Source organism: Mus musculus, chromosome X (genome assembly GCF_000001635.26).
Source record: "Mus musculus strain C57BL/6J chromosome X, GRCm38.p6 C57BL/6J".
Lineage (NCBI taxonomy): Eukaryota > Metazoa > Chordata > Mammalia > Rodentia > Muridae > Mus > Mus musculus.
Genome location: NC_000086.7, coordinates 37,826,009 through 37,846,201, shown reverse-complemented (window position 1 = coordinate 37,846,201; position 20,193 = coordinate 37,826,009). Strand labels below are relative to the sequence as shown.

Sequence of the window (20,193 nt, the reverse complement as noted above, 5' to 3'; positions counted from 1 at the left end):
AGAGAGAGAGAGAGAGAGAGAGAGAGAGAGAAGGTGGTAGATGACTACAGGGAACCCTATACCTGGCAGAGCAGGGCCCTTGCACATCTGAGTTCACAGCAGCTGTGACAGCATGCCCAGGTCTGTGCAAGCTCAAGGCAAACAAAGTTAGAGTTAGGTAAAAAGTCCCCCATCTGGCTGACAAGCCATTTCCAATTGACAGCTGCTGGGGAAGGGAGAGTGAGTCTTCTTTTACGCTGCAGTGCCAGGTTGCTACTGGAGGGCTGAACAACCTAGAGTGCAGAGGCAGCATGAATAGGACTGGAGGAGGTTTACCAATAAATAAATAAATAAATAAATAAATGCCAACAAGTGGGGTGGGAGGGGAATAAAGGCTCTGAGAGGAGGTGCTGGAAACTATAAGGTGAATATGATCAAAATCCATAAATAAATAAATAAATAAATAAATAAACAAATGCCACCAAGTGGGGTGGGAGGGGAAAAAAGGCTCTGAGAGGAGTTGCTGGAAACAATAAGGTGAATATGATCAAAATCCATTGTACAAAATCATCAAAGAACAAACAATGATCCCAGTATTGGGCCCAAGAAATCATTGATAAGTGTGATTACCTGAAGTGAAAACGTAAGAGTTCTTTGGAATGTCAGTTGTGTTGGATGGTGTTTTGCTGGGACAAACATGTGAATGAAAGTTTTCTTGATGTGGACACAGGTGAAAAACTAAGGCAGGCACGTGCAGGAATATTTAGCTGAAGCAGACACAGGAGGAAGGATGTCCTAGTAAAGTAAGCCTGTTAAAGGACAAGTGATGAAGGATTCTTTGCTAAGGACAGGCATGTATTGGTCTGTTTTGCATTGCAAGGTCAAGCTCTCTTTGTCAGGACTCCATAGAAAGAATGGTGCCAAAAAGCAAAACAAAACAAAACAAAACAAAACAAAACAAAACAAAACAAAACAAAAAGCTGGTGGATTGCTGCAGGTCCCTGCTAGCTTCTGCAAACATGGGATGCTTGGCAGAGTGATGTCAGATGAGACAAGATGTGTGCTGAGGCAAGACACATGCTGAGGCAAGACTGGTGGAAGACAAGTGATGTTTGGAGAGAGGATACAAAGACTCAAGGGACAGCGATGGAGGCTTAGCTAGGCTTGCTTATAGAGCTGACTGTGCAATGCCTGTGAGTCTCTTGTCTTCCCTGATCTTTGCTTCACTGAGAGAGGCACAACCAAAAACTTCTCCTGACTTCACTCCTGGTGCCTCGTGACGATTGGCGCCTAGGCTGGGGCGTGGCTGTCTCTGCTAGGTGGTGCCACCACTGCTGATTCCTGTTTGCCATCCAGACTCTACCAAACCGGATGGCCGGTGTATCCCTGAAGGGCTTGGGAGTGGATTGAGATGCCATTGCTAACCTGTAAACTGAACTGCCCATTTCCAGACAACACAGACAGGACTTGCTCTCAAGAACCCTTTCTAAACAGGTCCACTTCCCCTGTATCCTTTCTTTTCCCCTACCTCTAGTAGGTGGTGGGCTAAGATGGCGGTGAAAGCATTTAAGAACCATCATTAAAAGGGTTGAAAAAGCTGGGCAGTGGTGGCACATGCCTTGAATCTCAGCACTTGGGAGGCAGAGGCAGGCAGATTACTGAGTTCAAGGCCAGCCTGGTCTACAGAGTGAGTATCAGGACACCCAGGGATACACAGAGAAACCCTCTCTCAGAAAACAAACAAACAGGTTGAAACACATTTAAAGCTACAAATACCACTCCTCATGGAGGAACCATGTCTCTGAAGTACGTGGAGATCATCACAGGAAAAGGTTCAGAGAACAAAGGATTATGGGGAGCACAGCCACATGAATACACTGACATCACAGTTCCTGCATCTCTGGCTCAGGACCTGTTGGGGAAGGGTGAACAGAAAGATGTCAAGAGGCCCAATATCAGGATCTCTGCTGTGAGTCTCTCTCAGCACTGGCTGCATAAAGAGACCTGAAGAGTGCCAAACTCAACTGAAAAGCTACTGTGGAGAGGGAGGGTAAAGTCTCAAAGGAAGGAGACCCACTGTGTCCTGGGAATGTTGCCCTGGGTTTTATTGTTCTGCTAGACAGGGAACAATAAACAAATAGTGACTGCAGATATGGGGAGATTGGCCCCGACCAGGGATGAGTCTTCTAATTGCTTGTCCAAAGCAAAGGGGCAGGCATGAAACCATATATGCATACACACACAGCAGGCTCATCAGGCTATATTTATACATTTATACACACAGGTATGTGTATCTCTGAGAAGAATAATTGAAGAAAAGAGGCAGTAAATGTGAGAGGAATGAGGGAGGGCATGGAAGTGAGGACATAGGACACTTTGGAAGAGAGAAAGGTAATAGAATGCATAAAATAGAAGAATTAATAAATTAGAGACAACTGTGGCTGAAAATGTCCAGTTACAACTGCTCTTTCTGCATGCACACACTCAAACACAATGAATATAAATATATTAGGTTTCCATTTTCAACAAATTTAAAAATATATGTAAAACACTCTGGATAGCCTGATACACACACACACACACACACACACACACACACACACACACACACACATATATGCAGTGCTTGGAAGGTAGAGACAGGCAGACCAAAAACCCAAGGCCATACTCAGCCTGTCTCCAAGAGACTCTATGTGCTAGGAATTTAGGCCTAGGTTATAATTTATTTCCAGTCTTTGATGCGGAATGAGACTCTTCAGCTGAGGCTCATGGAGCTGGCAGTGAGCTGCATACCTCGGCCTATCTTCTCAGGCTAGGAATTCAGGACTCTGCAGCCAGCATTATGAGTTGAGATGTGTGTGTGTGTGTGTGTGTGTGTGTGTGTGTGTCCCTGTATTCTGTGCCCCAATTCGTTTTAATATTTTATTTTCTGGTGTGGAGAGATGTTCTGTGGACAATGGCACTTGCCTGCAAGACAGATGACCCACATTCGATTCCCAGAATTCAAACAGGAAGGACAGAACCAAGTAACTATACAAGTTATCCTCTAACCTGCCCATGTGTGCACTCTAAAATGATTCACACAAAGAGAAAATAAATAAATAAATAAATAATGAATAAATTTGTATTTGACCTCATAATGAAGAGTTTGGACGGCCTCACAGCGAACTGAATATTAGAAATATTTGGCGGGTTCTATCAGTCCATCTTCCATTGTGTGCATTAGTTTTACCTTGCTTTCTGGTCTTGTGACAAAACATAATGATCAGAAGCAATCTGGGGATGAAAGAGTTCCTTCCCTTTTGGAGTTCACAGTCTATCACTTAGCAAGGGGAGGCAGGAACTGGAGGCAGGAGCCAAGGCAGAGGCCATGAAGAGATGCTGCTCACCAGCTTGCCCCTCGTGGCTTATTCAGCCTGCATTCTTCATGCTCCGGAATGTGCTGCACATGGTCGGTCCTTCCCACAGTCGGAGAGACTTTCCCATATCAATCAGTAATCAAGAAAATGCCCACAGGATTGCTTACACAATTATACGGACATTGTTCAATGGAGAGTCCCTCTTTCCAGATGTCTCTAGCTTCTGTGTAGTTAACAACAAACGTCCTCATCAGCAACACTGACAGTTTGTCCAGTTCTAACATGCTAGGAAAACAAAACACGCACATGCGCACACACAAAACAAGCAAACATACAAACATTCAAATAAACAAAGACCTCCCAAAACGTTTCTCTCAGAGTCAGTGGTGGGCATGAAATCCTACCAGTGGCTGGAACCGACTCTGTCTGGATGGAGGCTGTCTTTGCTTGGGGATTTTCCATGTCACTTTTGCACATCTGGGGTACAATCTGACCAGGATGAGGAGGGAGAGGTCACAATGGAGGACAGAACAATGTATGGGGAACTGCAAGGTCACTGTGACATCTGACAACCTTCTGTGATATTAAATGGCTACTGACTGTCACTCAGTAACATCACCCCACAGAAGGAGACCTTGTTGTGAGGGATAGCCTCTAGGGCCCCAAACACCAGAGAAACTCCAGGCTCCCGGGACCAATGGGAATGATTTTAGCCATAATGCACAGAGAAGGGGGAGAGCAAACCTGTGGAGACCACCTCCAGTAGATAGGAACTGCCCCTGGTCGAGGGATGGGGCCACCCACACATCTCAAAGTTTTTAACCCAGAAATGTTCCTGTCCAAAGAAAGTGCAGGGACAAAAATGAAACAGAGACTGAAGGAAGGGCCAACAGGGAACGCACCACCTGGCGATACATCCATCATGTCTTCAGACACCAAGCCCAACTCTGTTGCTGTGGTCAAGAGACACTTACGGACAGGAACCGGATATGACAGTTCCTGGGGATGTCCAGCCAGCAACTGACCAATGCAAATGAGGATGCATGGAGCCAAACATCAGGCTGAACTCAGGAAACCTGGTGAGGGAGCTGGCAGAAGGAATGGAGGAACTGAAGGGAATTGCAACCCCATTGGAAGAACAACATAGGCTGGCCTGACTATCCCAGAAACTAGACCACCAACCAAGGACTGGACTGGGAGGGATCCACGGCTACAGATACATATGTGTCAGAGGATAGCCTTGCCTGGCAGCAATGGGAGGGTCCTGGGGAGGTTTAATGCTACAGAGTAAGGGGATGCTGCAGTGGTAGGGCAGGAGAGTTGTGAGGGTGGGGGTGCACTCTCATACAGGCAAAGAGGAGGGGGTTGGCAGATGTGGGATGGGGGATTGGTGGAGGGGTAACTGGAAAGTGGGATATCCTGGAATGGCAGGGGTTTGGTGGAGGGGATAACCAGGAATTGGGAAAGTATCTGAGATGTAAACGAATAGAACAATTACTAAAAATAAGTTAATTATTAAATACATAAATGGCATTTCCTTGACCAGGGCCACCCCTACCATACCAATCCAGAAGACACCTGAGGCAAATAAACCTGAGAATCTATTTATTTCACATTCAAGTGCTTAGGGAATAAAGATGCAATAACACTTTGGTGGAAGCAAGCAAGTGGCTCCTGGTCAAGGGTGGTACACTAGGGCTCCTGCGCCATCTTCAGAGAGGTGGAGTGGGTCCTGGGTGGGGCATCATCATTCATCCTTGACTGACTGTGTTCTCTCCTGAACTGCACTCTCCTCTTCTTAAACCATCTCTACAATGAGAGGGAACAGGGATTAGTTCTGTATCATAATCAGGATTATACATCAGAAACCACATCATGTAATATTAGTTGCCCTCTATACTTTACATCAATAGAATTTATATTAATATTATCTTGCTCAGAAGACCCTGGTGTCACACTGCTGTAATTCTGTGAGGGGCTGAAGGCCTGGTACTGAGCGCCGGTTTGCCTAGAACGTGGGAGCCCCAGGCTTCTGGCCCGAGCATTGCAAAATAGTTCCCGGACAATCAACCAAGCACTGCACACCTGGTTTATATCTCTACTCTGGAGCCCTCTGAAGTTTCTTATCAGCACTTTTGGGCAGATGCACCTGTGTGGTCACGAGAGTTATCTTGATGGGTGTCCTTATCTGCATGGTTTCAGTAGGCACTAGCCTGAGGACTAGCCTTTTAGAATGTGTCCTTCCTACATTCCCACACCCCAGGTCCCTGTTCAACTTCAGTTTTCTGGGTGCTGAGCTCTGCCTGGGAACTTCCCTATATTGTCCCAGCAAGGTACATTCCATGTGAATTGTGCCCAAACTGCATAGTGAGCCTTCTGACCTAATTTTCTACCCACAAAGACCACAGGTCTGAAAAAATTATTTTGAGAAGCCTACTAAAATGCCCCAAAATTTAAGGGCAGCTAGAGCTGCACAGAACCTGAATTCCATTCCCAGAAAGCATGGCTCCAGGCTCACAATGACTTGCAACTCCAACTATGGGCTTCCAGAAACTTCTCATGACATCCATAGCTACAGAAACATGTGCCTGGCAAACACACACACACACACACACAGAGAGAGAGAGAGAGAGAGAGAGAGAGAGACAGAGACAGAGACAGAGACAGAGACAGAGAGAGTTTAAAAGAACTGTATAAAATTAGTCATTTTGACATACAGTGACACAAAATGAACAGTGTAACTTCAGGAACAGAACAACCATATCTGAGCCCTGAAGGAAGTTCTCCAATGGCTGGGATATCAATGGCTTTTTGTTTCTTACTCACCTGCAACTTGGCCTCAGTCACACCCGTTCCCCTTGCCAGCTGTTTTCTGAGACAAAAAAAAAATGACAGATATTCAATATTTGGCACCACAGATGAAGTAAAGCATAAAGGACAGTTTATATTTAAGAAAATATTTGTCTCAATCTCCTAACCTCTGGGACACTCACTTTGTACAAGTGAGTGTGATTCATTAGCAGGGTACTATCAAGAGACTCTGACAAAGGTTTTACTTGCTCCAAGTAGATACTACAAGCTGCACAGCCTTTAGCATAGCTCCCACTCCCATCCCAGAGCCCTGGGACAGCAAGGCAGGGTCTGGCAGGCTGGAAGACTGCTCTTAGTTTTAGCCTTAGTTCTAGAAGGCAATGTGGAGGCAGGCAAGTTTACTCAGCAGATAATCCTGCTTGCAGCAGAGCCTCATTTTGAGCCCAGGGCCCACACAGTGGAAGAAGAGGAGCAAGTCAGTTAACGCTGGCCCCTGACATCCAAACATGGGGCACATATCATGCCTCCACCCCGGATGAAAAAAAAAGCCCAGGCAATAAGAACACTTAAAATGTAATTTAAAGTTTCTAATAAATGAAGACAAGAAGGACAGCTGCCAGAGGGTCAGAGGCCTCTGTACCAGCTTGCTCCCTCCTTAAAGCACTGACGTCTCACTGTGCTTACCCTTCTTCAGCACGGAGATAGTGGTTTCTCTGGAAAACCTGTTCCAGCTCCTGCAGCTGTGGCTCTGTAAATCCGTCCCGGAGGGGGCGGTGGGGCACCAGCACTGGCACAGGCTGTACAGTGGACACCAAAACTGGCCGTATGCGGGGGCACTGCTATTGGTATGGATGAGTCACAGGCCATCAGGACTGATGTAGGCAGTTCACCAGGCACTGGCATATGTGGTATGCTAGGCTCGTTAACTGCTCTATGTTGTGCACTGGACACAGGAGCTGGCATAGGCTGTGTTTGAGGCACGTCGATTTGCATAGGCTGCATGTGGGGCACAGGAACAGGCATAGACTGAGCCTGTGGCACAGTAACAGGCATAGGCTGTGTGAGAGGCACAGTGACTGGCACAGTTTGTATGTAGGGCACCCTAACTGGCACAGACTGGACCAGTGGCACAGGAAAAGGCAAAGGTTGTACATGGGGCACAGGAAGGGGTATAGGATGTGCGTGAGGCACAGTGATTGGCCCAGGCTGTACGTGGGGCACAGGAACAGGCATAGGAAGTGCCTGGGACACATGAGTTGGCAAAGACTGTACATGGTGCAAAGGAATGTGCACAGGTTGTACATGGGAAAGAGAATAGGCCACAGGCTGGACATGGGGCATCGAGATTGGCATAGGCTGTGATGGGGGCACAGTAACTGGCACACTCTGCACACGAGGCACAGGAATGGGCATAGGCTGCGCCCGGGGCACACTGATTGGCATAGGTTGCACATTGGGCCCAGGAATAGACTGGGGCTGCGGAACACTGATTGGCATACGTCGCACATGTGACACAGGCTGTACACCGAGCACCTTTAGAGACACAGACTGTCCCCGGGATCGGGATCCCACACGCTGCCTCCGCTGGGCACGAGGCACCAGCACTGGCACAGGGTGCACGTCCTCAGTGCCCCACCTACACTCAGGGACCCGATTCTGAGGCCGACGCTCATTTTTCTGGCTACTGCCGCTGGCCCCCTTTTGGGTCCAGTCACCCCTGACGCCAGAGGTGTCTACAGCAGAAGGACTGGCTCCATTCTTCTCCTTTCTCCCCAGTTCCCCTGGTCCTTCTACTCCGCCCCATTCTGCTGCAGAGGCTCCCAGTCCAGGGGAGGACTGGTCACGTGAATCTTCCCCATTTCTTTCCTCACCAGCAGGCAAGACCAGGGGGGCTTTTGCACCTGAAAGTGAGGACACAGAAAGATCAGGCGACAGGAACTAGGGTGGGGCAAAGTCGCCATGAGGTCAAGTCAGGTGTACAGAGCCTCTCGAGGCAGCCCCGAGGGACACTCCTTCCCTCCGGGATGTGGACAACCCACCACCCCTAACCTGCACTGACCCTTCTGCTTCTCCTCCTTAGGCGCCACATGGGGTGGGTAGGTGGGGTTTCCACGCTCCATGACCTGGAGTCTATCAAAGTCGCTGGACGTCCGCGGCCCCTCGAGCTTCCTCAGTCTCTGAGCTGGAGCCCCCTAGAGTTCCGGGAGGAGGGAGCTCCCATCTAGCCCAGGGGAAAGGACCCCGCTTGTCTTAGCCAATCAGGGCGCCCCTTGCTGACTTCCGGAACAGTTGCTATGGGTTGAGCCTCTGAAGAGGAAAACTGAGAGCTCTTTGGAGCTGCACTGAATATGATGTGATTGTAGGCCGGGGCGAGTGAGGTGTTGATGGAGCCTTCCAGGTTGCAACTTGGTGGGGTCTTTTGCCCTGCTGAGGTAACTTCCTCAGGAAGTGGACCGTTCAACCGGAAGTAACCATCGATCCCTCGGTTGCTTTTGAAGCCTGTGCAGAAAATATCTCTCGGTCTAGGAAGAGTGATTGGGTCCCTGGGACATGGCCCAGACCTGCTTTTCTGGGAGGTTCTTCCTTAGGGCTTTCACAGAAAGTGAAGCGCACATAGTGTATCGTGCTTCCATGTTGGCCTTTATGGGTGGCTTGGTAGAATTGCAGGCCCTGCTGGCTCAGCAGACAGAGCAGAGGACTCAGCTTCGGAAGGGCTACTGGGCGCGGGATGGAGATGGGGTGTAGCAGAGAGGGGACTCCGGGATTCGAGTAATACTGTCAGGCTTTGATAAGTTCTGGTACAAACTGCGAGAATTTTCATATGTGCGCTGAACTTCCTCACGATTGTTTTGAGCACACACACACGCGCACATGCACACACACACAAGCATGCACATGCACACATACACACTGAAAGGTCAAAGTGTCAAGAGCTGGCTTTTGTGCCTTGGTCTCCATCCCAGAACTGTCAGTCATGTAGCCCCTTCACTGGCCTGTGGCTAGTCTGATCCCGTGGCAGCCACCTTTTCCCAACATGTTCTGGTCACTATAAGACTAGAAAGGCATAAATATGTAGCATATGCACATCCAGTTCATTATTTGGTTTGGGAATATTTGGTAGCCCTAGTGCCAGAATAAGAGTTTGTCTCTCATCTATAGGCTACCTTCAGAGTTTTGGTAAACTCACTCAGGGGCAAATCTGCACATGTATGTTTCCTGCCTTTTCCTGTCTTTCTGTGGATAAAGTGCAACTAATCTTGACAAGGTGTTCAGGAGCTGCAGATTGTTTGTCTTTCTCATTGTCCCCATCTTTGGGAAGACCCCCCATTTAGGGCCCAAGACTGTACCGCATAGGCAGCATGCTTGTCTAGCATGCATTTAGCCCTGCCTTAGATTCTTCCTATTGCAGAAAGACCTTGGCTTTCCGTCTCAGTGATGCCGGTTACATGATGACCCAAGAATCAGACGCAACTGTGGAGAGATGGGCTTAAGTTCCAAGTCACTCACAACACACTTTCTCAAAGCAACTATAGCAACACCACATTCCTTTCTATCAATTGGCCCTCATGTCTCCTTTTTTTTTCTGTAATAGAGTAAGTTACAGAGTTTATTCAATTCCTAAATTTCAGAGATAACTGATGAAAAATATATACAAATATATTGTGTCTGTTCAGGGTTAGTAGACTAGGAAAGGAAGCCTGCTCCCCTTTAGCCAGCACAGGATAGAGTCTCCTATTACTTTTGAGTTGACCGTTTACCTGCCTGCTCCCCTGAATCCTGAGACTGGCCTTGAGGAAGTTGCAGACCAACAGTCTTAATGAACGCATGAGCTAGGGAAGGGGCCGTACTGAATGGAAACTCACCATCAGCCTATGGGGACAACTGGGACTCCCATGAACTTGTATCTGCTCCCACATGGTCAGAACAGAACGGGAGTGTGGTCTGCAGTAGTGAGAGGTGCAAAGCTCCTTCCCTGCTAATAATGTGAGCCACAGAAACAGCTGTGATGTGCAGGGGCCACTGAAGGTGACACAGGCATGCTGCCTCCAGCAGGAAGACCTCTTTGTCAATCTGTTTGCATCTCATTTATGGAATGGTTTGCATCTACATGCCACAGTCAGAAGGAAATATACAGAAATTTTCCTCTTTATTGTTGCTGTGGTGGGAATGGAGACAGAGAAAGGTGGCTTTCCCTCATGAGTGGTTAAACTGTGACTGCACACAGCCCATCTCCCTGTGGCTCCTGGAGGTTTGGTCCCCTAGGGCTCCTCTGGGTCCATCATGCAAATGTGGTCCTGGATCCCACCTGCTGTGCTCCTGAGCATTGCTTTCTTCTCCCTGGCCCTCTGTTTGGCTCTCCTGTTGTTAAACCTTATCTGAAAGCAGAGGAGAACAGGGAATGTCTCAGCATGCTGAGAGCTTTGCTGACAAGGACACATGCTACATCAGTCAGTGGCATTCAAACCTATGTAGCAGAAGCTGTGTGGAGAAGCACAGACTCCTTGGACTGCCACAGGCAGGGTGGGTTCAGTGTTGGAGACCATGGCTTCAATCTATGTAACCCAGCCTTCTACACACAAACCTTAAAAACCTACAGCACCTATCACTAGTTTACACAGAGTCACAGCAAGCCTGCTCCTGCAGACCACACTTGGACAGCAGCAGTTATGGGCTCAGTTCTGGAACAGACTGAACAAGACACATGGACATTAAATGGATTTTACTGGGCGTGGTGGCACATGCCTTTAATCCCAGAAATTGGAAGGCAGAGACAGGTGATTTCTGAGTTTGAGGCCAGCCTGGTCTACAAAGTGAGTCCCAGGACAACCAGGGTTACACAGAGAAAACCCTGTCTCGAGGAACCAAAAAAAAAAAAAAAAATATGGATTTCCAAAGTGTCCTTTTACTGGTACCATATTCTCCCATGTATTTGGCTTCTCATAAATTCAATAATGCTGGGTCTTATTGTTTGGTTCATTGGACAAGTTTCCCAGCGCATTTACTCTTGCCTCTTCCCATGGTGTTGGGAGAGTTTTGGCCTTGTGGTCAAGTGGAGACAATATCTGAACTGAAATCAATCTTGTAAGTTACTCTACAGTGCTTCCCTTTGCAAGCAAACAACGGAGGAGGAGCCACCACCATAAGGGCTGCTAAGCTCTATTCCAGGTCAGTCTGGCCTTACCACACATCAGTCGCTCTTGGCCAGGGCTCTATGGCAGATTATTTACTTGCCCCAATAGTTAGCGATTATTCTTTATTTAGTTACATGTGTGGGATGGATTGATTCTTAGGAACTTAATGTGGCTGAAGGCTTTCATGGCCCTGTTCCATCCTCCATCAACTTGATAATCTGCAAGAGCATCCTTGGTTTCAGCATGACTCTACTGAAGTTCCCTGTAAAGGACCATGGTGCAGAAGCAATTTAACAGGAAGGACTGGGTAAACATACAGGCGTGCACAGGCGTGGATTCTGCATGTGCACAATTACAGAGTCTATGCTGTGTAAATACCTTGGTTCACAGAAAGAATGTAAGCAGCATATGATGGCTTTTTCTTTCTGTTTCCTCCAGGAAATCAGGTACCCTCGAGAACTGGTGAAGAGCACTAGCTGGGGAGGAGTAAGTCTGCCTTCTGATCATGAAGCCAGTGACTTCCAACAAAGGAAGAGAGAAAGCACACACCTACTGAAGAACACCCAAGACAACTCAGCCCAGTACCCCAAGCAAGATCTAGATGGCCTAACTGTCCCCACCATGCTTCCTCAGATCTACTGACCTGCACCTTGGCTTCAGACCCATCCATGCTTCTGGCAAGCACCTCTCTGTGTAGAGAAAGACACAAATCACCAGTCCAAATCATGAGGAAAGTCATAGGATGGGCAAGGTGTGTGCTCCTCTTCCTGCACAGCTCCAGGGAGACACTCAAGTGGCTGACAAAACCAGGTTCTTTTAACAAAGGCTTTCATCTCAAAAGAATCTTTAAAGTGTTGTGTTATACTTGGCTGGGAAAGACAATATTTTTATTAACTCTAATTAGCTCACACTGATAATTTTAATGAAGTATCTAATAAGTGAGCAGAGGGGCAGAAGTATATGATGAATGTGTTAAGCAAAGTTTGAACCTAGGAAAAGGCTGAAATATATGAAAGGCCGTGTGATGACAGCATGGTAGTCACCTCACTCCCTTTTGGTTAAATACCAACTAAGACAACAGAGGCACAGAAGAATTGAGACTGAAAGGGCTCAAGCCAGTAAATCCATTTCAGGCTTTACCTAAGAAAGACTGAAAGTCTGGGGCTGAAGCTGTTTTTGACACTCCTTGTAACAGCTACCCCACTCCCTATAGCCACAAGGCAAAACAACACTCAACTCCCAGGAAGAGGGATTCTAAACAATGAAGGGCCAAGTCCAAACAAGGGTGTGACTTTCAGACTCAATGGGAAGTGACCACCACTCAGAGCACAGTGAAAAAGCTGGCAACTCTGGTGACACTGACAGTCAGGAAAGGGACTCCCTGCTCTGTCACAGGAGGTTTTCAGAGTCTTCCTGTGTAGACAAGGGAGGGAGAGGTCAGGCTCTGGAGTGGAAGACCAGGACAAGGGTTTCTTACTCTTTGTCAGGAGGAGCTGACTGGTAGAGCTCTGTCAGACAAATCATAAATGAGTTGACACGGTATCAGAGGAGTTAAGATTCTCCTTTCTCAGTTATGCGCAGGTATTGAGAAGGGAGGTACAGAGGCATATGAGTATCAAGCACACCCATTTCCTGTCAACACTGAATGACTCTTTCACCCTGAGTCACAAAGCACCTTCCTCACTCCCATCTCTGGGCAGACTTTACCTGTAGCTGGTCAGGGACTGAGATTGACAGGACCCAGGAGCAGTAAAGGTCAGCTCAAATGGGGTTCTAGCTAGCCCTGGAGGTCGGGTGCCATCCCCATACCTTGTAAGCACATCTGGGTACTGAGTCTCTTGGAACATGGTCTCCATCTCCTGCACTTGCCAGGGTGTGAAGGTGAACTGGATCTGGTGCCTCCTGCCCTGGCGCTTTGGAACAGCAGGCTGTGGAAAGGCTGGCTCCTCCCGCTGGTCTCCATGGGCTCCTGTTCCCTCTGGTTACTTTCAGGGTCCAGGTCATTCTCAGGGACCTAGTTATTGTTCAGTTTGTCACCTTTGTTCTCACTGTCACCCTGGCTTTGACTGTCATCACAGGCAATGCCACCTGCTGCCGCTGCTGCCCCGTGTTCAGAGTGGGGGCCACTATACTCCCCATAATCCTCCAGATAATAGTATAGGTCCTCACAGTAGGCCTAGTTCTGAGGCTCCATGGCTGCTCTTCCTCAGAGTCTAGAGGCCTGCCCTTTGCAGTAAGGTAGGTACACCAGAGTTCCCACCAGTGCTGGCCATGACATAAGTAACTGTAAGTCCCTAAGAAACTCACTGGAAACAGGTCATGGCCCCTTAACCTGGAAGGGCACTGTGGATTTTGGATAGCTGGATGAGGGCTATTTACAAAATTTTGTCAATGAACAGCAGATAGTTTTTCCTCCTCTTAGAGTGGCAATGGATGCTCTATCCCTCAGACAGGGTCCCCAGGTTAGGCATTCTGATCAGAATCAGAGAACCCTTTTGAACACCTCTTTAGCAGGTTTCCTACCTAGCTCTGCCAACGTTTTATGAAGGTGCCTACTTATATACACACTCAAAATGGCCCCTGCAGAACACTCTAAGGTACAGCAAAGGGACCCTTTCCTCATATGGTAGTTCAGCCAGCATCCGATTCAGGTGTGTGGTCACCAGGAGCTTGCCTCACCAGGACTGGCTCTGTGGCGGGATACACACGATGTGCTGCAATTTCCTCCAAGAGAAGACATTCCATCACGGAGGAAATCTCCGGAAGACCTAAGTCAATGCAAATTGAGATGAAATGTTTCATGTTCCGGGAGAGGTCGTTACGACCCGGGAAGGAAACAGCTCAATCCTGTCCTTTGGGCTTAGTAGAGATTGGTTCACATTTCCTCACATCTCCGCACAGAGCTGTCACGGGCACATCTCCAGGCCGCAGCATGGACTGCAGGGAGAGAACCGCAAGCCACCTCTAGATTCAATTCAAGCAGTTTTGTCCCTGTGAAGTGGTTGATGGCACCAGATGTGGCAGCCTGGATGTCAGCAGTCTGGAGATAACAGTTTGTAGTTGGAAGTGTGGTGGCAGCTACCCAAATGGAACTCAGAAAAGTAATCTTTTCTGGAAAGTCAAACCAAGAGTCCAGCGATCCTTCCTCTGGATACCTGGGGATCCCTAGTGAACCCATCGCTCTTTCTCTCCGAGTTGCCACGGTTGACCCCCTCCGTGAGAACTCGGTGATTATCTTAGGGGAAAGGTGGTTGTGAAACACCATCAGGAAGTCAGCTAGGAGCAGGAGCCCGGGTGGGACTGTCAGCTGCGGCAGAGGAGCAGCAGTGGGACCAGGTGGGGGCAGGGTGGTCAGGAAGAAAGAGGAGGTCTCCCTATGGGAAGAAGGTGGAAGTTTGGGGGATATCAGCTTCCCAGAGACTACCTGATACCCCTGAAACCACTGTTGCCACACACACTGGCTTTCAAAGCTGAGAACAGCTCTCAGTGTTTTGCAACCCCCCTTGGATCTAGGAGATAAGCACTGGGCTCCATCAGTCTCATACAGCCTAAGGGCCTGAGCTCTGCTCAGTCCTCCTTCCTCCCTCCAGATCCCCTCCCAGCATTCCCTGTGCAAAGAGAAACTAGTTCCAAGCTTGCAGGACCTGCCGCTTTGCTCATCACCAACTACGTAATGTCTCCTGACCAGCTCAAGGTAGCTTGTTTGTGAGTGGAGAGACTCACAACGGGACAATGCACAGTTATAAAGAGAGTGTGGAGTACACACTGAATGGCTTTTCCTGGGACCAAATGAATTGAATCAGCCCCTTGAATGCAGAAGGGAAAGGCAGCTCTATTGGTGCAGCTCTAGGGCCGGTTCACTGACCTTACAGGAGGGGGTCTGGGAAGTCCCAAGGCTGGGCTGGGGTAAAGTTTTCCTTAAGGGAATGGAGAGAGTTGTGATGTGAGGGTGAGGTACTGGGGCCATAGCCTTATTTGGAGAATTTTGGACCCTGTGGGTGGATCTTAGGTGCACTGTCCACGTTGGAATCCGGAACTAGGAGCTTGCTTGGTCCAGTATTTTGCGCGGGCTTTTAGAAGCCTGAATTTGCGCGGGCTTTTTGAAAACCTGGCTTTTGGGCGGGCTTTTTGAAAACCTGGCTTTTGCAAAGGCGGGCTTTTGGAAAGTCCAGGCTTTTGAAAGGGCGGGCTTTTGCAAGCACAGGTTTCTGATAAGGAGAGGAGGGTGGGGACCCGTTGGTCCAGGTCATTTGCCTTTGTCTCTAACCTCCTGCCTAATACTCAGGTCTAAATGGGGAATCTCTATTGTACCCCTTGATTATAAGACACGGGTGGGGACCATTGAGGAAGATCCTTCGCATATGACAGGAGTGTGTGCTGTAAGTTCTCTTCATTGACTGCTCAGGTACACTGGTAGGGGCTCATCCTTGCTTATACACCTAGAGCTGCTGAGGAGGACCCCCCAACCCCCGTCCCCGCCAAGGATCCAATCTCCCATACAGAGAGTTCTACAAGGCCAGTGACAAAATACAGACAGAAGACCTATCCATCCTCCTCTCTGCAGAACAGGCAAGGGTGGGACCATATGCTCCCCGATACCTAATGGAAGGAGACAGAAACCTCCCTCTAGCCTGGATGGACAGATTCTCCAAGCCCTTTGATGCAGCAGGACCTCTGGCCCTAATGGTTCCCCTAGTGCCCTGAATTTCCAGAGATAGAGAGAGAGAGGGCAGCACACATAATGTTGCCATCCCTCCTGCCCATCAAACCAGGGAGTAGCCTCTGGGATATTTCCAACATCATCTAGGGGTACCGGGTCAGGGAGGGCTTATTGGAGTGTGGGTGGGAACAGCCATGTCTAGAAACAGACTGTCCTATCCTAGGGGCTTTTCCCTCTCTGTCCTTATAATGACTTGTGTCCACGTTGGCAGTGATTGCAGCTTGCCAGTGCCCTTTATAAACGAAGGGCTGCTGGTTATGCGGCCTGCATGTATGGAATTGACTGCTATCCTTCTAATATTTATACCCATGTTTTAGTAACATCCAAGACAATGGAGCCAACATATTCAGAATGCTCATCTTTATTGCTGAAATAATTGTAGAGAAGAAAAGGTTGTCATGGCCATCATGGGTGGCTCAGAAGAAGCCATCCTCATCTGGCTCCATGACAGGGCTGGCACTCAAGTGCTGCTCCAAAATCTTCAGGGAGAGTCGCTCTGGGGAAGAGGCGGCAGTTCGCAGAACATCAGCACTCTCCTGTTTCTCTGGAAAAGGGCTCTCCTCATCCGAAACCAATTCTATAAGCAGGAGACAGAGACACTTTAGTCCATTCAACACTATCATCATAACACACACATCCTGGAGTGCTATATGCCCTCTTCATTTTCCTAACAGTTTGGAAGGTATTCAGAACCCATCCCAGGGCCAGGTGTGTGCTAGCCATGTGCTGTAGCACTGAGCCACTCCCCTGGAAGAGTCACTGCATCTTTTAAATACCCAGAAACTATGTGATTATTGCTCTAACCCCAAGAGGGGCTCAAGAGGTTCCTCGGGTGTATTCTGATTATTCAGTATGTTGGAAGCAATAGGGTTCATTGTCTCTGAAATAAAAACAGGTTCCCAAGCCCCTTAGGACATGGAACACCACACCCAGTCTTTCAACCACGGAACAGACCCAAAACACCGCCTCCTCTCTCCATCCTCGATATTTTTCATGCCTTTCTTCAGGAAAGAATTCACTTGTAGCTCATTGGTGGTTCCTAGGCCTTGCTGTGGGAAAATACCAAAACCTCTCCAGCCCATGCCCAAGAACAATAGGAAGGTGGGAGGCAGTCTGCTCAGGATCCACTGTATGCCTCTTTTGAGCACCCAGAATGCACAGTGATGACACCAGGGTACCTCTTCCTGCTTGGTACTTCCTTTCTGGCCTCCCAAATTAGTGACTATAGGCCTTTCCCCTTGTGACTAGGGCTGAGTGTAATTGTGGTCAGAGTACAGAGAGATACACACTCAATAAAACAATGTGCCACAGGCTGTTTCAGGTCCTTGGTCCCAATATTGCTTTTAGAAATATGCTAGGTCTCTTACATTTACAGACTAGACCAAGGAGATTTCTGAGAGAAAATTCTCTGAGTGACAGTGTTAAAAGTGAGTAAGAGCATGGTCTCTTCACTCCTGTGAGGCATGTGGGCTGCACAGATTTCTGAATGTTTTCAAGGGCACACCCAGTCCTCTGAAGGACCAACAAAGCACCTTAGCCTCTTAGCTTTTCCGTTGGCATTTCCTGCCTGTAAAAATGGAGGCCTGGCGTCATCTTGAACCTAGCCTGGCTGTGTACTGGTCTAGCAGCCTTTGGAGGGAACTTCAGGGTCCTGTTCTGCTGTTGTACTTCCGGAGGGCAACATCACTGGGTGTGGCACCCTTCCAAAAACTGTATGTTTTGTGTTTTCAGAACACTTACCTGCACATCACATTCATCCACACCCATCCATCGTGCAAGATCCCTCCTAAAGAGAAAAAGTTCCAACATTTAGCCTTTCTGGTGGAAATCAATTGTGTAAGGACATGTCCGATTTGGTTTTATATGTTTGGGCCCACACTTGTGTGCTCATACACATTTACTTACAGTCACTATTCTTAACATTTACCTTAAACCTAGCTTTAGCAATGGGTTTCTTCCACAGACCAAATCTAAGGGTGTCCCCCAATACACAGATGTCTCTTTGGTGAACTGACAATGTAAAATCAGTGAAGAGAGCGTCTGGGATGAAAAGCACTAGCAACATTTTAACGCGAGTTGGAATCCCTCCTGCTCTTCCTAGCCACGCCCCAGACTTCTCACCCGTACTTCTGGAAACTCATTTACAACACTAAACATTGTCTAAATTTCCCAGTCTTGAACAGGGCAACAAAACACATTTGTTTCCAGTCCTCACAGCTCCCATACCACTACCACAGGATCTAATTGCAGGCAGACGGTTCTAATTGCAGGTGCCGGTCACGGACCATTGCCATTATTTCTGCAGGGATTCAGAGGGCCAGGGAGAGGCAAAGGAGACCCGTAAATGTGGCGCCAAGCACTGGCCATCTTCTTACCTTGCTCGCAAGCTGGGGTAGCGAGTCTCTTGGAAAAGGCGCTCCAGGTCATGCAGCTGAGAGTGGGTGAACCTGGTGCGTCTGTACCGCAGTTGAGCCAGCCTATTCAGAACATGTGGGTTTCTGATGCTATCAGGACTGGCTGCCTCTTGCTGAGGCGGCTGTTGATCTATGTTTTCGCCGCCTTCTTCCAGGATGCTGTCATCCTCGGAGCTAGAAGCACCATCACCAGCATGTCTTCCTTCCATTTCTCCTTCCTTGTTTTCTCCCTCCTCTTCTCCTCCAGTGGCTTCCTGAGCTGGACTCAATGGAGCAGGCTCTTCTTGAGCCTGCTCACCTCCAGCAACCTCGCCCTGAGCGCCTTCGCCCTGATCAAACTCACCCTGAGCGAGCCAGTTCAGTACAAGCTCTTTCTTGTCTATTCTTTCCTCTGGAGCCCCGGAGACCACTGCATTCCCACCTGAAAGACAGAAGGAAGATACAGAGATAAAGACCTGAGCAACATGGCCCAGGGATGCCTGGAAAGCCCGGAGAGGAAGCACAGGCAGGGGCTCTGTAACCGACCTGAAGTGCCTGTCCACTCTTCTTTCCACCCACCGTTTCTCCCCAAACTTCACCCAAGTCCAGTCAGAACCAGTTTACTCACCAGGCTGTTCTTCCTTGTCCTCCTCGGCTGCCGGACTCGGAGGCTTTTGGATGCTTTGGCGGCTGTCTTGAGGAGTTTCCATAGCGAGAATCTCTGGATCCGACGCTGCTCCCGAAGAGGCTTCCAACGCTGTGTCCTCACAGTTCCGGAGCCTGAATATATATCTCTCTGCTCCGATCCTTGACCCGGAAGGGTTTTTCTTCTGGCGCCTCACCCAAATTATGGTCTGTCCGGAGAGGCGGTCTGTCCTGACTTCTCGCACAGTCGCAGTGGCTGTGGGCTTCTTCCCTGAGGCGCACAGGCAGAAGCAGTTCAGAGCTCCAAAGAGCAGAGTCCTTTTCAAAAGGAATGCAGCAACTGGGCGTGTACGGGTGCAGAACTCCTGGCTCTAAGGTGCTGCTTGGGGGACACCTGTAGCCCTGGTTAAGCCTGAACGGTTCAAATTCCTTCACAAGGAGTAACACAAAGACCTCCTCAAGCTCAGCAGGCCTTTGAGCCCTGTTGAATAATTTTATTAAATTATGCAAATTGCCTTCAAAGCAAATGGCAAAGGCATACCCGTTAATAAAGTGGTACCAATTGAACTCTGTCACGTCTGGCCCACATCATGGTTTGCCCGGATGCACACACTCTTCACTGCCCCTTCTTTGGTTGTGCTGCCCTGAGTAGCCCTGTGTGGTGGCAAATATTCGGGAACTGCCAGGGCGACATCCTCCTGAGAGACTGTGTCCCCAACAGGGCTCAATCCCACCATCATCCACAAGTTTAATATCATGGAGTGTTTGTGTGGGAAGAGACTTTTCTGTGCCTAGTTGTATTTGACCCAAGGACCCGGGGTGTCCCAAGGACATTCGTGGCCATCCAAGATCCACCTTGGCCACTGGCTCCAAAGCTGTTGTCTCACAGCCGTGAAGGTCAAAGGTATGTGTGTGGGGTAAGCAATTCTGGATGCAAGTTTAACCAAGATAGAGAGAAATTGAGGAAAAATCAGAGAAATTCCCCAGAGTTGATGGTGTCCCCCAAATTTAAAAATGCCATTGAGCTCTATCATCTAGTGGGTTTTGTTTGTAGTAGGATCATGGCTGGGCCTGGACAATGGCTGAGGTAATTGTTAGGATATGAGTTAGTTCTCTGAGGTGGCATAAGCTGAGACAGTGGGGAGTCCACGTGG

The 20,193-nt window shown here is 48.6% G+C and overlaps 2 protein-coding genes across 2 annotated transcripts; both read right to left on the bottom strand.

The window, feature by feature from the left end:
- Positions 1–5,030: 5,030 nt before the first annotated feature.
- Positions 5,031–14,516, bottom strand: Rhox7a (reproductive homeobox 7A). Its single transcript, NM_001025086.2, has 8 exons — positions 14,437–14,516; positions 13,091–13,194; positions 11,925–11,970; positions 10,456–10,525; positions 7,683–8,050; positions 6,834–6,985; positions 6,165–6,210; positions 5,031–5,147 (listed from the first exon to the last, which is right to left on the bottom strand). The coding sequence occupies exons 2-8, from the start codon at positions 13,135–13,137 to the stop codon at positions 5,031–5,033; spliced, it is 846 nt and encodes a 281-aa protein (NP_001020257.2). The 5' UTR covers positions 13,138–13,194; positions 14,437–14,516.
- Positions 14,517–16,344: 1,828 nt separating this feature from the next.
- On the bottom strand, positions 16,345–19,147 carry Rhox6 (reproductive homeobox 6). Its single transcript, NM_008955.1, has 4 exons — positions 19,023–19,147; positions 18,377–18,836; positions 17,742–17,787; positions 16,345–16,578 (listed from the first exon to the last, which is right to left on the bottom strand). The coding sequence occupies exons 1-4, from the start codon at positions 19,102–19,104 to the stop codon at positions 16,483–16,485; spliced, it is 684 nt and encodes a 227-aa protein (NP_032981.1). The 5' UTR covers positions 19,105–19,147; the 3' UTR covers positions 16,345–16,482.
- Positions 19,148–20,193: the final 1,046 nt, after the last annotated feature.